Here is a 17862-nt window from a genome sequence, read left to right as displayed (position 1 = left end):
TAGACATCCCACCCTAAACAAAAGGAACAGCTTTAAAATGTTCTTTAATTGGGGCTCTGATTATACATCCACATCTACCCATAGTTTTAATCAAAGTATAAAGATCAATCTGACATGTGTTAATACCCAATAGCTTTTTAAATACGTGTTATTCTATTTAAACTGGTTGTGAGTGGTAAGTGTGCAGAACTTATGAATTTATCAAATGTATCTATTCTTGACTGGAGTCTAAGTCTTTGCTATTGTAAACCAGTAGACCCCCTATAAAAGGAGAAGAAACCAATATATACATTTCCTGGTATGATATGTGAAAGAAACGGATCTACTTCCTAAATTAACACAGCATACGTTTCTGCTCATGTTTGATGACGTCTCATTGAAAGCTCTTACACACTTCAATCCAAATAGTTTCTGCTCATGTTTGATGACGTCTCATTGAAAGCTCTTACACACTTCAATCCAAATCGTTTCTGCTCATGTTTGATGACATCTCATTGAAAGCTCTTACACACTTCAATCCAAATCGTTTCTGCTCATGTTTGATGACGTCTCATTGAAAGCTCTTACACACTTCAATCCAAATCGGCCCTTTTGGGCGATGCACCATTTAAAGGCAATGTTACCACGGTCGAGGAGATGGCCTTCTAAGTAAACACGGCAGATGTCGGCTCAATGGTAAATTCCCTTTAACGGTACACTGTGCAGAAAATTGCTCTGTCATTTCCTAGTTGCTAAATTTCTAATAGTTTGCTTAATTTCCGTTTATGTAACAAAACATAGTAAGTATAGTGTAGATAATATATTGTAAAATATATTTTCAATAACCAAAAATATTGTATTTTCAGCTGTTTCCACCTGGTGTACAAAACCGAAAGTAAAAGACGCTAAAATGTAATTTAAGAACGGGAAGCATAGAAATAACACACACAGAACCAATCTACCACTTCTTAGAGTGGCTTTCAATGAGAAAGACAGATCTAGTACACCCAGAACTCCCTGCAGGCCTGATAGAATCCTGGGCCTAAATGTGTCTATTCCACTCAACATATTGCTGTTGTCCCTCAGTCGACACGGAATGGTAATCGACATATCACACCACCGGAAATCACAACTATTCTTTTGTTTAATTTTTTTTTTAAATCAAGTGTGGGGGGGGGGGGGCTTTTTAGTTTATCAGATTATGACTCAGTTGTTAGAACAAATGTATGACATTAAGAAACATGAAGTGCATATTAACACCTTCAGTATACATAAAGTACATTGTATTTTGAAAAGATACAACTCTTTTACAGTAAATAAGGTCAGATAGATGGGACCTTTTTGCTAGACAGGAAGGGAACATAATCGTTATTTTTGCTGAAAAGGTCCCACATCTACGAGCAAGAAGTCTCAAAATATTCACCAAAGAGTTTTACCGTTTTTAAATGTTCTCTATAAAAAAAAAAAATGAAGTCGTCCCAATCAGTCAAACAGAGACATACCGTGTCTTCAGAAAAACAGGATTCTTCATAGTATTTATAAACTTAGCAAAATGTGTTCTTCCCGAAAGAGTTTTGCTGTGTTTCAGTTGTAAATATGTGTTGTTGATTTCATCAAGGTTTCCTTGAAGATTTCAAACTTTTGCTAAGTTGTTGATGTGTTCTCTACATTGGTCGGAAACACACTTGTTACTACGGGCTTCAGCAGCTCAAAAAAATGCAGCTTTGAGCCGGGAGGTGGCGGCAGCAGAATTACGGGAAGGACATTTCCATTTCAGCGAGGTTCACCCCGTGGCAGTCTGATTGCCGATGACTCGTAGGATCTCTCGATGGATGCCAGCGTCTTGTGTGTTTATGCTTGTGTCTCCCACCTGACCATCTTCATAGCTGGATCAGAAGAAACACACAATAATATCACTCCTCGGGAACTACTAACCCTGTGATCAGAAGATATTCACAGTTGGCACTCCAGCTATTCAACTGAGATAAAGTTGAAATGTTCACTTGTAATATCAGATATATTATTGAGATGTAAACCTCTCTTTGGGTTTGTCGAAAGGAAATATAGAAAGTCTGCTTTGATGAATTTAACACCACTGTCTGTATGAACACGGTCGTGTTTTTACTACTTACACGAAGAAGAAGTGTGTACAGCCGTGGTCGTATACTTACACGAAGAAGAAGTGTGTAGAGATGTGGTCGTAGACTTACACGAAGAAGAAGTGTGTAGAGATGTGGTCGTATACTTACACGTAGGAAGAAGTGTGTAGAGATGTGGTCGTATACTTACACGAAGAAGAAGTGTGTAGAGATGTGGTCGTATACTTACACGAAGAAGAAGTGTGTAGAGATGTGGTCGTATACTTACACGAAGTAGAAGTGTGTACAGATGTGGTCGTATACTTACACGAAGAAGAAGTGTGTACAGATGTGGTCGTATACTTACACGAAGAAGAAGTGTGTAGAGATGTGGTCGTATACTTACACGAAGAAGAAGTGTGTAGAGATGTGGTTGTATACTTACACGAAGAAGAAGTGTGTACAGATGTGGTCGTATACTTACACGAAGAAGATGTGTCTAGAGATGTGGTCGTATACTTACACGAAGAAGAAGTGTGTAGAGATGTGGTCGTATACTTACACGAAGAAGAAGTGTGTACAGATGTGGTAGTATACTTACACGTAGGAAGAAGTGTGTACAGATGTGGTCGTATACTTACACGAAGAAGAAGTGTGTAGAGATGTGGTTGTATACTTACACGAAGAAGAAGTGTGTACAGATGTGGTCGTATACTTACACGAAGAAGATGTGTCTAGAGATGTGGTCGTATACTTACACGAAGAAGAAGTGTGTAGAGATGTGGTCGTATACTTACACGAAGAAGAAGTGTGTACAGATGTGGTAGTATACTTACACGTAGGAAGAAGTGTGTACAGCTGTGGCCGTATACTTACACGAAGAAGAAGTGTGTAGAGATGTGGTCGTATACTTACACGAAGAAGAAGTGTGTAGAGATGTGGTCGTATACTTACACGAAGAAGAAGTGTGTACAGATGTGGTCGTATACTTACATGAAGAAGAAGTGTGTAGAGATGTGGTCGTATACTTACACGAAGAAGAAGTGTGTAGAGATGTGGTCGTATACTTACACGAAGAAGAAGTGTGTACAGATGTGGTCGTATACTTACATGAAGAAGAAGTGTGTACAGATGTGGTCGTATACTTACACGAAGAAGAAGTGTGTACAGATGTGGTCGTATACTTAGACGAAGAAGAAGTGTGTACAGATGTGGTCGTATACTTACATGAAGAAGAAGTGTGTAGAGATGTGGTCGTATACTTACACGAAGAAGAAGTGTGTAGAGATGTGGCCGTATACTTACACGAAGAAGAAGTGTGTACAGATGTGGTCGTATACTTACACGAAGAAGAAGTGTGTACAGATGTGGTCGTATACTTAGACGAAGAAGAAGTGTGTACAGATGTGGTCGTATACTTACACGAAGAAGAAGTGTGTAGAGATGTGGTCGTATACTTACACGAAGAAGAAGTGTGTACAGATGTGGTCGTATACTTACATGAAGAAGAAGTGTGTAGAGATGTGGTCGTATACTTACACGAAGAAGAAGTGTGTACAGATGTGGTCGTATACTTACACGAAGAAGAAGTGTGTAGAGATGTGGTAGTATACTTACACGAAGAAGAAGTGTGTAGAGATGTGGTAGTATACTTACACGAAGAAGAAGTGTGTAGAGATGTGGTCGTATACTTACACGAAGAAGAAGTGTGTAGAGATGTGGTTGTATACTTACACGAAGAAGAAGTGTGTACAGATGTGGTCGTATACTTACACGAAGAAGAAGTGTGTAGAGATGTGGTCGTATACTTACACGAAGAAGAAGTGTGTAGAGATGTGGTCGTATACTTACACAAAGAAGAAGTGTGTACAGATGTGGTAGTATACTTACACGAAGAAGAAGTGTGTACAGATGTGGTCGTATACTTACACGAAGAAGAAGTGTGTAGAGATGTGGTCGTATACTTACACGAAGAAGAAGTGTGTACAGATGTGGTCGTATACTTACACGAAGAAGAAGTGTGTAGAGATGTGGTTGTATACTTATTTATTTATTCACCTTTATTTAACCAGGTATGCAAGTTGAGAACAAGTTCTCATTTACAATTGCGACCTGGCCAAGATAAAGCAAAGCAGTTCAACTTACACGAAGAAGAAACGTGTACAGACGTGGTCGGTGTTTGGGACGACCCAGATGTCTCCATGTTTGTGCAGGTCAGGGGACGTGATGACTGGAAGAGACACAGACACAGACATAAACACATATATTAACATTTAGTTCATATATATGTCATCAGTTAATACATCTCCATTGTTGTTCTGTGGTTGCTTCAGCCCAGGGTTTCCACTAGCTTCCACAGCCACAAAATCAGATTCCACAGCCACAAAGTCAGATTCCACAGCCACAAAGTCAGATTCCACAGCCACAAAGTCAGATTCCACAGCCACAAAGTCGGATTCCACAGCCACAAAGTCGGATTCCACAGCCACAAAGTCAGAATTTCACAGCCACAAAGTCAGATTCCACAGCAACAAAGTCAGATTCCACAGCCACAAAGTCAGATTCCACAAAGTCAGATTCCACAGTCAGTCAAAAGTCAAAATTGGCACCCATCGCTTTTTGATCTTCCTTTCAGGTTAGAGTTAAGCGTAAAGATTAGTAGTGTGGTTAAGGATAGGTTTAGTTTTAAATAAAATTTTAAGAAGATCCATTTAAGAAATATGTGTGATTTATGACTTTGTCAAATCAAATCAAATTGCATTTGTCACATGTGAAACGCTTACTTTACAAGCAGTTTTAAGAAAAATATTTACTAAATAAACCAAAGTTAACATTTTTTTTATAAAAGAGCAACAATAAAATAACAATAATGAGGCTATATACAGGGGGTACGGGTACCGAGTCAATGTGTGGGGGTACAGGTTAGTCAAGGTAAGCGAGGTAATATGTACATGGAGGTAGCGGTAAGTATGCATAGATAATAAATAGTGAGTAGCAGCAGCACAAAATGGGGGGGGGGGGGGGGACGGACAATGCAAATAGTCCGGGTAGCCATTTGATTAGCTGTTCAGCAGTCTTAGAAGCTGTTAAGACGCCTTTTAAGACGCCTTTTGGGCCTAGACCTGGCGCTCCGGTACCACTTGCCGTGCGGTAACAGAGAGAACAGTCTATGACTACAGTGGCTGGAGTCTTTGGCAATTTTTAGGGCCTTCCTCTGACACCGCCTGTTATAGAGGTCCTGGATGGCAGGAAGCTTGGCCCCAGTGATGTACTGAGCCGTTTGCACTACCCTCTGTAATGCCTTGCGGTCGGAGGCAGAGCAGGTGCCATACCAGGCGGTGATGCAACCAGTCAGGATGCTCTCGATGGTGCAGCTGTATAACTTTTTGAGGATCTGAGGACCCAAATCTTTTCAGTCTCCTGAGAGGGAATAGGTGTTGTTGTGTCCTCTTCAAAACTGTCTTGGCGTGGTTGGACAATGTCAGTTTGTTTGGGATGTGGACACCAAGGAACTTGAAGCCCTCCTTTTCCTGTAGTCCAAGATCATATCCTTTGTCTTGTTGAGGGAGAGGTTGTTGTCCTGGCAACACACTGCCAGGTCTCTGACCTTCTCCCGATAGGCTGTCTCATCGTTGTCTTGATCAGGCCTACCACCATTGCGTCATCAGCAAACTTATTGATGGTGTTGGAGTCGTGCCACTCAGTCATGGGTGAACAGGGAGTACAGAAGGGAACTAAGCACGCACCCCTGAGGGGCCCCCGTGTTGAGGATCAACGTGGCAGATGTGTTGTAACCTACCCTTACCGGCCCATCAGGAAGTCCAGGATCCAGATACAGAGGAAGGTGTTTAGTCCCAGAGTCCTTAGCTTATTGATGAGCTTTGAGGGCATTACGATGTTGAACGCTGATCTGTAGCCAATGAATAGCATTCTCACGTAGGTGTTCCTTCTGTCCAGGTGGGAAAGGGCAGTGTGGAGTGCAATAGAGATTGCGTCATCTGTGGATCGGTTGGGGCGGTATGCAAATTGAAGTGGGTCTAGGATTTCTGGTATGATGGTGTTGATGTGAGCCATGACCACCAGCCTTTCAAAGCACTTCATGACTACAGACATGAGTGCTACAGGTCGGTAGTAATTTAGGCAGGTTACCTTAGTGTTCTTGAGCACAAGGACTATGGTGGTCTGCTTGAAACATGTAGGTGTTACAGACTGGGTCAGGGAGAGGTTGAAAATGTCAGTGAAGACACTTGCCAGTTGGTCAGTGCATGCTCAGAGTACACATCCTGGTAATCCGTCTGGCCCTTTAATGTTGACCTGTTTAAAGGTCATACTCACATTGGTTACGGAGAGCGTGATACACAGTCGTCCAGAACAGCTGGTACTCTCATTCATGCTTCAGTGTAGCTTGCCTCGACGCACACATAGAAGTAATTTAGCTGGTCTGGTAGGCTCGTGTCACTGGGCAGCTCGTGGATGGGCTTCCCTTGGTAGTCTGTAATCTTCGTCCTGTACTATCGCTTTGCCTGTTTGATGGTTCGTCGGAGGGCATAGCGGGATTTCTTATAAGCGTCAGGGTTAGAGTCCCATTCAATGAAAGCGGCATCTCTAGCCTTTAGCTCGGTGCCGATGTTGCCTGTAATCCATGGCTTCTGGTTGGGGTATGTACGTATGGTCATTGTGGGGACGACATCATCGATGCATTTATTGATGAAACCAATGACTGATGTGGTATACTACTCAATGCCATCGGATGAAATCCCGGAACATTTTCCAGTCTGTGCTAGCAAAAACAGTCCTGTAGCATAGCATCTGCATCATCTGACTACTTTTGTATTAGGCGAGTCACTGGTACTTCCTGCTTTAGTTTTTGCTTGTAAGCAAGAATCAGGAGGATAGAATTATGGTCAGATTTCCCAAATGGAGGGCGAGGGAGAGCTTTGTACACGTCTCTGTGTGTGGAGTAAAGGTGCTCTAGAGTTTTTTTCCACTGGTTGCACATGTGACATGCTGGTAGAAATGAGATAAAACTGATTTAAGTTTGCCTGCATTAAAGTTCCTGGCCACTCAGAGTGCCCCTTCTGGATGAGCATTTTCTTGTTTGCTTATGGCCTTATAGAGCTGGTTGAGTGAGGTCTTAGTTCCAGCATCGGTTTGTGGTGGTAAATAGACAGCTACAACTCTCTTGGTAAATTGTGTGGTCTACAGCTTATCATGTGATAATCTACCTCAGCCAAGCAAAACAGAGAGACTTCCTTAATATAACATTTGGTGCACCAGCTGTTATTTACAAATAGACACAGACCACCACCCCTTATCTTACCGGAGGCAGCTGTTCTATCTTGCCGATGCAGCGTAAACCCAGCCAACTGAATATTATCCTTGTTGCCAATCAGCCACGACTCAGTGAAACACAAGATATTATAGTTTTTAATGTCCCGTTGGTAGGATAGTCTTGAACGGAGCTCAGACAGTTTATTCTCCAATGATTGCACGTTGGCCAATAGGATAGATGGTAGAGGTGGGTTACCCACTCACCGACGATATTCTCACAAGGCACCCGTATCTGCGTCCCCTGTATCGGCATCTGTTCTTAATGCGTGTGACAGGGATTTGGGCCTGGTGCAGTGTCAGCAGTAAGTCATTCGTGTCCGAGAAAAAAGTTTGAGTTGTGTAATCGCTGTTCTAATATCCAGAAGCTCTTTTCGGTGATAAGATATGGTGACAGACACATTATGTACAAAAATAAGTTACAAACAATGCGAAAAAAACAAAACGAAATAGCACAATTGATTAGGAGCCCTTTAAAACGGCAGCCATCTTCTCTGGCGCCATTCTCATAGGAGTATAGAAGTTGGTGACGACCCCAGCCCAGAGCACATACATACCTTCACATAAGGCTATGCACTTTAGGTTCCGACTTTGCAAAAACTGGGGCTGCTGTCCTTTCTTTGTTGACTGCAAAAGGACACAGTGTGAATAAAAATGTAAATTTTTCCCAGAATATTCCATTTTACCCCTGTTTCATCAACACCTTGCAAAAGTGTAAATGTCCTCATGCTAACCTGCAAATGTAAGTTGGTCTTGTTTGTCGCAGTTTGGTCCTTTGAAGCAACCTTCTGTTGCTTTTTGTTCATCCCTGAATGGAGAGAAAGATCAATGTTAGAAATGATCATGAGCATGAAATATTTTGTCTATTTAAACAATGATTACATTTTAAATAGACGGAATGATAATTCCTCCAAAACAACTATTGCATTTAAAAATAGACAGAACGGTAATTCATCTACAATAAATATGACATTTTAAATAGAACGGCAATTCATCCATAACAAACTTTACATTTTAAAATAGACAGAATGGTAATTCATCTAAAACAGGGCTCTAACTCCTCTACCTCCACAATGGGTGCAGGCAGCAGACCTCATTATTGATAGGGATTTTGATATCTCACATCTCAAAATAGGGCTAATTATTGTTCGATCCCTCACTTATAGTCAATTAACTAATCACTGATCATAATCTTGATGTGATTGGCCTTACTGAAACATTAAATGACTGTGTTAAATGAGGCCTCTCCTCCTGGTTACACTAGTAACCATATCCCCAGCGCCTCCTGCAAAGACAGAGGTGTTGCTAACATTTACAATAGCAAATTTAAATTTTGACCCCAAGAAAATGACTGTGTTTTCATGTTTTGAGCTTCTAGTCATGAAATCTATGCAGCCTACTCAATCACTTTTTATAGCTACATCGTTCCTCACTGAGTTCCATGAATTCCTATCTGACCTTGTAGACATGGCAGATAACATTCACATTTTTGGTGACTTCAATATTCACATGGAAAAGTCCATAGACCCACTCCAAAAGCCATCATCGACTCAGTGGGTTTTGTACAACATGACTCCGGACCTACTCACTGCCACAGTCATACTCTGGACCTAGTGTTGTCCCATGGAATAAATGTTGTGGATCTTAATGTTTTCCTCATAATCCTGGACTATCGGACCACCGTCTTATTACGTTTGCAATCGCAACAAAATAATCTGGTCAGACCCCAACCAAGGATCATCAAAAGCCATGCTATAAATTCTCGGACAACCCAAAGATTCCTTGATCCTATATCTATTGACACATTCATGAAAATAGCCATGGCTTCTAAACCTTCAAGCTGCATACTGGACCCTATTGCAACTAAACTGCTGAAAGAGCTGCTTCCTGTGCTTGGCCCTCCTAAATTTCGGTGTACTTCAAGGTTCTGTTTTAGGACCACTATTGTTTTCATTATATATTTTACCTGTTGGGGATGTCATTTGGAAACATAATGTTAACTTTCACTACTATGCAGACGATACACAGCTGTGCATTTCGATGAAACATGGTGAAGCCCCCAAAATTGCCCTCCCTGGAAGCATGTGTTTCAGACATAAGGAAGGGGATGGCGGAAAATGTTTTACTTTTAAACTCGGACAAAACAGAGATGCTAGTTCTAGGTCCCAAGAAACAAAGAGATCTTCTGTTGGATCTGACAATTAATCTTGATGGTTGTACAGTCGTCTCAAATACAACTGTGAAGGACCTCGACGTTACTCTGGACCCTGAACTCTCATTTGACGAACATATCAAGACTATTTCAAGGACAGCTTTTTTCCATTTACGTAACATTGCAAAAATCTGAAATGTTCTGTCCAAAAATGATGCAGAAAAATGTATCCATGCTTTTGTTACTTCTAGGTTAGACTACTGTAATACTCTACTTTCCGGCTACCTGGATAAAGCACTAAATAAACTTCAGTTAGTGCTAAATACGGCTGCTAGAGTCCTGACTAGAACCAAAGAATTTGATCATTTTACCTCAGTGCTTCCCTACACTGGCTTCCTGTAAAGGCAAGGGCCTTTATCTTTCAGATTTGGTCCTGCTGTACATACCTACACGTACGCTACGGTCACAAGACACAGGCCTCCTAATTGTCCCTAGAATATCTAAGCCAACAGCTGGAGGCAGGTCTTTCTCCTATAGAGCTCCATTTTTATGGAATGGTCTGCCTACCCATGTGAGAGACGCAGACTCGGTCTCAACCTTTAAGTCTTTACTGAAGACTCATCTCTTCAGTAGGTCCTATGATTGAGTGTAGTCTGGCCCAGGAGTGTGAAAGTGAACGGAAAGGCACTGGAGCAACGAACCGCCCTTGCTGTCTCTGCCTGGCTGGTTCCCCTCTCTCCACTGGGATTCTCTGCCTCTAACCCTATTACAGAGGCTGAGTCACGGGCTTACTGGTGCTCTTCCATGCTGTAACTTGGAGTGGTGCATCACTTGAGTGGGTTGAGTAACTGATGTGATCTTCCTGTCTGGGTTGGCACCCCCACTTGGGTTGTGCCGTGGCGGAGATCTTTGTGGGCTATACTCGGCCTTGTCTCAGGATGGTAAGTTGGTGGTTGAAGATATCCGTCTAGTGGTGTGGGGGCTGTGCTTTGTCAAAGTGGGCGGGGTTATATCCTTTCTGTTTGGCCCTGTCCGGGAGTGTCATCGGATGGGGCCACAGTGTCTCCTGACCCCTCCTGTCTCAGCCTCCAGTATTTATGCTGCAGTAGTTTATGTGTCGGGGGCTAGGGTCAGTTTGTTATATCTGGAGTACTTCCCATGTCCTATCCGGTGTCCTGTGTGAATTTAAGAATGCTCTCTCTAATTCTCTCTTTCTCTCTTTCTTTCTCTCTCTCTCGGAGGACCTGAGCCCTAGGACCATGCCTCAGGACTACCTGGTATGATGACAGTCCCCAGTCCACCTGGCCGTGCTGCTGCTCCAGTTTCAACTGTTCTGCCTGTGATTATTATTATTTGACCATGCTGGTCATTTATGAACATTTGAACATCTTGGCCATGTTCTGTTATAATCTCCACCCGGCACAGCCAGAAGAGGACTGGCAACCCCTCATAGCCTGGTTCCTCTCTAGGTTTCTTCCTAGGTTTTGGCCTTTCTAGGGAGATTTTCCTAGCCACCATGTTTCTACACCTGCATTGCTTGCTGTTTGGGGTTTTAGGCTGGGTTTCTGTACAGCACTTTGAGATATCAGCTGATGTACGAAGGGCTATATAATTTGACTCTCTCCTAACACACGTTGCCATACGTTGCTGCTACTATTTATCTTGCTACTCAGCCATCTTGCTACTCAGCCACTTTACCCCTGATTGTATGCGTATCTATCACCGGTATCACTGATATGGGTATTCATATTGTTCTTGTACATACTGTATATTCTTTATCTACTGGTATTGACATTTTTTTGGTTCTTGTTTTAATTTAATTTAATTTTGACACTTTCTATTTTTGAAATTGCTACTATGCAAATATGCAACAATTTCACTGCACTGTTTACACTTTTTGTATCCTCTGCATGTGAAAAATAAACGTAGATTTGTGTTTAATATAACTTGAATTTGCGTTACTCTGGACGCTGATCTCTCTTTTGATGAACATATCATGAATGTTTCAAGGACAGCTATTTTCCATCTACGTAACAATGCAAAAATCAGAAACGCTTTGTCCAAAAATGATGCTGAAAAACTAATCCATGCTTTTGTCACTTCTAGGTTAGACTACTGCAATGCTCTGCTTTCCGGCTACTCGGATAAAGCACTGAATAAACTTCAGTTAGTGCTAAACACGGCTGCTAGAATCTTGACTAAAACCCCCAAATTTGATCATATTACTCCAGTGCTAGCCTCTCTACACTGGATTCCTGTTAAAGCAAGGGCTGATTTCAAGGTTTTACTGCTAACCTACAAAGCATTACATGGGCTTGCTCCTACCTATCTCTCCGATTTGGTCCTGCCGTACATGCCTACACATACGCTACGGTCACAAGATGCCGTCCTCCTTACTGTCCCTAGAATTTCTAAACAAACAGCTGGAGGCAGGGCTTTCTCCTATAGAGCTCCATTTTTATGGAATGGTTTGCCTATCCATGTGAGCGACGCAAACTCGGTCTCGACCTTTTAGTCTTTATTGAAGACTCATCTCTTCAGTATGCCCAATGATTGAGTGTAGTCTGGCCCAGGGAAACAAATGTGCCCGACAAGGCACTGGAGAGACGAACAGCCCTTGCTGTCTCTGCCTGGCCGTTACCACTTTCTCCACTGGAATTCTCAGCCTCTAACCCTATTACAGGGGCTGAGTCACTGGCTTACTGGTGCTCTTCCATGCCGTCCCTAGGAGGGGTGTGTCACTTGAGTGAGTTGAGTCACTAACGTGATCTTCCTGTCCGGGTTGGCGCCCCCTCAGGTTTGTGCCATGGGGGAGATCTTCGTGGACTATACTCGGCCTTGTCTCAGGGTAATAAGTTGGTGGTTTGAGGATATCCCTCTAGTGGTGTGGGGGCTGTGCTTTTGCAGAGTGGGTGGGGTTATATCCTGCATGTTTGGCCCTGTCCGGGGGTATCATCGGATGGGGCCACAGTGTCTCCTGACCCCTCCTGTCTCAGCATCCAGTATTTATGCTGCAGTAGTTTATGTGTTGGGGGGCTCGGGTCAGTCTGTTATATCTGGAGTATTTCTCCTGTCCTATCTGGTGTCCTGTGTGAATTTAAGTATGCTCTCTCTAATTCTCTCTTTCTCTATTTCTTTCTCTCTGTCGGAGGACCTGAGTCCTAGGACCATGCCTCAGGAATACCTGGCCTGATGACTGCTTGCTGTCCCCAGTCCACATGGTCGTGCTGCTGCTCCAGTTTCAACTGTTCTGCCTGCGACTATGGAACCCTGACCTGGCCACCTCTCATAGCCTGGTACCTCTCTAGGTTTCTTCCTAGGTTTTGGCCTTTCTAGGGAGTTTTTCCTAGCCACCGTGCTTCTACACCTGCATTGCTTGCTGTTTGGGGTTTTAGGCTGGGTTTCTGTACAGCACTTTGTGACATCAGCTGATGTAAGAAGGGCTTTATAAATACATTTAATTGAAATAGACAGCACGGTAATTCATCCAAAACAACCATTACATTTTAAAGAGACAGAACGGTAATTAATCAAAAACAACCATTTGTTGTCCCTTCTCAAAGTTACCAAGAGAATGGGTCATTAACCCCTGACCTAATGCTGTTGCTCCATCCGAGACTTAAGATACCTGAGTAACCAAAGGATATGCTTGACATTGGGCTGAGATAGATTCCACTCCCATAGATGGCGCCATGGAGCTGCAGACAGAGAGATACAAAATACCAAAATATTAGAGGCCTTGAAAGTGGAACTGACAGCGTCTTAGCAACAACAAATCTGATTAAAATCTATTCAAAAAATACACCCAGGAACAATATGATGCCTTTTTTTTTTTTTTTTCTGAGAAGCGAGGACTTAAATATGGTGATTTTCATACAATCATAGAATGTTTTGGGAATGACATAGAGTATTGCATTTGTGAGAATTCTATAGCAATATAGAATGGGAAAGCGGCCTTGCGTTTGGACAATTAATAGACACTACAGGAAATCAAACCCAATAAAAAACATGTCAGTCTTGTCCGGGACCAGACACAGACTGCTGCGCCATAGCCAATCAGAGCTACAGCAGGCCTTTATGCAAATAAGCCATTTTCTACACTGGCCTGCCATCATTCACTATGAACTGGACTGTGTGTTTACAGGCAGTAGGGCCTGTCATCATTCACTATGAACTGGACTGTGTGTTTACAGGCAGTAGGGCCTGTCATCATTCACTATGAACTGGACTGTGTGTTTACAGGCAGTAGGGCCTGTCATCATTCACTTTGAACTGGACTGTGTGTTTACAGGCAGTAGGGCCTGCCATCATTCACTTTGAACTGGACTGTGTGTTTACAGGAAGTAACAACAACGTGACTTGAGATCATTACAACAAATTCACCAAAAGCCCAAAAAAACTGTAAATATGTAAATACCACGGGAGTCCTCTTATATTTGGGAACTTTACAGTCCTATTGATCAAACAACCATTAAAACAGGTAGGCTTTCTCTCCCTCAGTTGCCTACGCACAACAACAACAAGATAAACAACTAATGCTAGCCAGAGCGAGATGAACTAAACTCTAATGAGGGAACACTAGATAAACCCTCTCAAACCTGTCCAGCTAGTTGGCTGTCAAAATTGCACTGATAAACGATGGGGCCTGCTCGCTCTTCTGCAGCTTGCCTGCCAATGCACGCCTGTCTCAACCCACGTTTTGACTGCTGAATGGGAACTTGCCTGCCCGCCCATTTGATCGATGCCAAATACATTTGATTGACATCTAAGATATGTTCTAACTGTGGAAAAAGTCGTTCAAGTTCAGCATTGCTAGCTAGCAAAGTGATTAACACTTCTCGCTAGCTAATCAAATGACACCTGGATCTCTAATTGTTGCCACCGAAAAACGATATGGGTGGGGGGGCGACGACGACGACGACGACCGTCGGCCACTCACCCACTTATCCAATGCCATGACATCCTCCCAGCAGCTAGTTAGTTAGTTAACGTTCGACTCCGTGTTTCTAGGTTGCTAAATAAATAGATTCATAAATAGATAAGCTAGTCTATTAACCACCTTATGACTGACTTGTGATCATTGCACTTGCTAGTTTGATGGTATTGTAACATTCCCAGCCTTAGTTACATTTGTTCGTTTTTTTATCCAAAAATATTGAGTGATTGAAACTGAAATAGTGCATCCCGAAATGGCTGCAGGAAGCAAACAATGTTACCAACAGTTATTTACAACCTGAAAGCAATATTTTGGGGGGATTAACAAGAAATGTCTTGGTGAATTATATGAATCATGCGTTGAACTGCATCCATCTATTCTGACAACAATGCTTTTCTCTTCGTCGTGGGAACGTCGAGTCGCACAGAAACTATTTTAAAGCCTTTTTATAAAGTTGTTTTTCGTAGCACAAACTGGGGATTTGATATTTTTCACTGATATTATTATGATTGTCTGTTTGTTTCATATCTGCAAAGTAGTTAAAAAAAACGCTGTCAGTTCCACTTTATCATGCGATATGCAATGTACTGTGTATTAAATATGTATGGTAACTGTGGATTTGCAAGCAAAGAGGTGTTAGGTTGATAAGTTATGGGTTACATTTCCTCAGCCCCCACCCCACAGCATACCAAACAAACTAGTCTCAGGGGTCAGGCATTTCAAATCACAGTTTGTGCCTTTAAGGGGTTGATAAACACGTTGTATACCTCCTCGGATGTTGTTGTTGTTGTTGTTTACCTGAAGTCTTGTGTTGGATGCAACCACCAAACCGTTTCTCAAAATGGAGTGCCAATTCTCTATGTGAGAACCACTGAGGAGAGAATTAAAATATATTAAAATATATTATAAAGGTGTCGCTCTAATCCTCCATAGCATTATAACTGCATTATAACTGCATTATAACTGCATTATAACTGCATTATAACTGCATTATACATACACTTTATGTAAAGTGTTCTTCCACTAAAAAGAGCAAAGTCACTCCTGAAAACATATCCTGAAAACATATCCTGAAAACATATCCTGAAAACATATCCTGAAAACATATCCTGAAAACATATCCTGAAAACATGTCCTGAAAACATGTCCTGAAAACATATTCTGAAAACATATTCTGAAAACATATCCTGAAAACATATCCTGAAAACATATCCTGAAAACATGTCCTGAAAACATATCCTGAAAACATATCCTGAAAACATGTCCTGAAAACATATCCTGAAAACATATTCTGAAAACATATTCTGTAAACATATCCTGAAAACATATCCTGAAAACATATCCTGAAAACATATCCTGAAAACATATTCTGAAAACATATCCTGAAAACATATCCTGAAAACATGTCCTGAAAACATATTCTGAAAACATGTCTTGAAACATGTCCTGAAAACATATCCTGAAAACATATCCTGAAAACATGTCCTGAAAACATATTCTGAAAACATGTCTTGAAACATGTCCTGAAAACATATCCTGAAAACATATTCTGAAAACAAAACAGTTGTCAGTATAAGAGCACAAGAGTGTGTAGCTAGCTACTGGTAGATGTAAGAAAAACGTTCCTACTGGAAAGCGAAGGTACTCCCGAAGAGGTTTTTGGCAGCTCGGAAGTTGGACTCTTTGGCAGGAGGACTGTTGAGTAGAAGGAACTGGTGCGGGGTGTGCATGAACTTCAACTGCTGCAGTCGTGACACGAGAGACAGGAGACAACAACACTTAATAACCATAAATATATAGATACTACATCATGTCTAGGCCAGACTTAATCCCCATAAAGATATAGATACTACATCATGTTAAGCTAGACTTAATCACCATAAATATATAGATACTACATCATGTTAAGCTAGACTTAATCACCATAAATGTAGAGATACTACATCATGTTAAGCCAGACTTAATAACCATAAATATATAGATACTACATCATGTTAAGCTAGACTTAATCACCATAAATGTAGAGATACTACATCATGTTAAGCTAGACTTAATTACCATTAATATATAGATACTACATCATGTCTAGGCCAGACTTAATCACCATAAAGATATAGATACTACATCATGTTAAGCTAGACTTAATAACCATAAATATATAGATACTACATCATGTTAAGCTAGACTTAATCACCATAAATGTAGAGATACTACATCATGTTAAGCTAGACTTAATTACCATTAATATATAGATACTACATCATGTCTAGGCCAGACTTAATCCCCATAAAGATATAGATACTACATCATGTTAAGCTAGACTTAATTACCATTAATATATAGATACTACATCATGTTAAGCTAGACTTAATCACCATAAATGTAGAGATACTACATCATGTTAAGCTAGACTTAATTACCATTAATATATAGATACTACATCATGTCTAGGCCAGACTTAATAACCATAAATGTAGAGATACTACATCATGTTAAGCTAGACTTAATAACCATAAATATATAGATACTACATCATGTCTAGGCCAGACTTAATCACCATAAATGTAGAGATACTACATCATGTTAAGCCAGACTTAATCACCATAAATATATAGATACTACATCATGTCTAGGCCAGACTTAATCACCATAAATGTAGAGATACTACATCATGTTAAGCTAGACTTAATAACCATAAATATATAGATACTACATCATGTTAAGCTAGACTTAATAACCATAAATATATAGATACTACATCATGTCTAGGCCAGACTTAATAACCATAAATATATAGATACTACATCATGTCTAGGCCAGACTTAATAACCATCATCACCAGGGATTGTTTAAAACAAATCTACATAACGTCCTGTTCAACCCTCTACTGAAACACCTTTTATATGGAGTTAATTATTCAGTCATTAAGACCATTTGATGGTGAATGCCAGTAAAATGAACAATGTGGTATCAAACCGATGTTCAGTTCTAGTATTTCTCTCATCTTCTCTTAATTAAGGACAAACGACGCAATTTCAATTTCATTTAAAATACTCTTAATTGCACCTGAGGAGGTTACATAAAGGTGTATTGAAGGGAATATAAAACTCACTCTGGTAACTGGAAGTTTGACGATGTGTGACCTGTTACTGGATATTACCCTGAAGGGGGGGAGAATAAGAAAAATGTTTATAGTCTTAACACTTTGTAATATAACACTTCCAGCAAAGTGACTGTTGTTGTATATCTCTGTAAGTGTCAAATCATACAGTTTCTGTGGGTGGTGAAATCAGAAATATTTTAAGAAATGATGAGATCGGGAAACTCCATTGGATTCGTATTAACACCCATTGAGTACATGGCCCTACATTGTCAATGGGCCGCGTGGT

The 17862-nt window shown here is 41.1% G+C and overlaps 1 protein-coding gene across 2 annotated transcripts in view; it reads right to left on the bottom strand.

The window, feature by feature from the left end:
- Positions 1-617: 617 nt before the first annotated feature.
- The window catches only part of LOC110525071 (protein mono-ADP-ribosyltransferase PARP8), a 122519-nt gene continuing 105274 nt past the window's right edge, over positions 618-17862 (bottom strand). For both annotated transcript variants that reach the window (XM_036979215.1, XM_036979216.1), the window contains exons 20-27: positions 17586-17634; positions 16103-16215; positions 15272-15344; positions 13166-13235; positions 8120-8193; positions 7943-8012; positions 4203-4287; positions 618-1865 (exon numbers count right to left, since the gene is read on the bottom strand). In XM_036979215.1, coding sequence (XP_036835110.1) covers positions 1763-1865; positions 4203-4287; positions 7943-8012; positions 8120-8193; positions 13166-13235; positions 15272-15344; positions 16103-16215; positions 17586-17634 — 637 coding nt within the window. In that variant the 3' untranslated portion in view covers positions 618-1762. The remainder of the gene's footprint in view (positions 1866-4202; positions 4288-7942; positions 8013-8119; positions 8194-13165; positions 13236-15271; positions 15345-16102; positions 16216-17585; positions 17635-17862) is intronic.

The sequence above is a fragment of the Oncorhynchus mykiss genome, chromosome 6 (genome assembly GCF_013265735.2).
Source record: "Oncorhynchus mykiss isolate Arlee chromosome 6, USDA_OmykA_1.1, whole genome shotgun sequence".
Classification (NCBI taxonomy): Eukaryota; Metazoa; Chordata; class Actinopteri; order Salmoniformes; family Salmonidae; genus Oncorhynchus; species Oncorhynchus mykiss.
The sequence above is the reverse complement of the archived record's forward strand: the minus strand, read 5'-3'. Positions and strand labels throughout refer to the sequence as shown.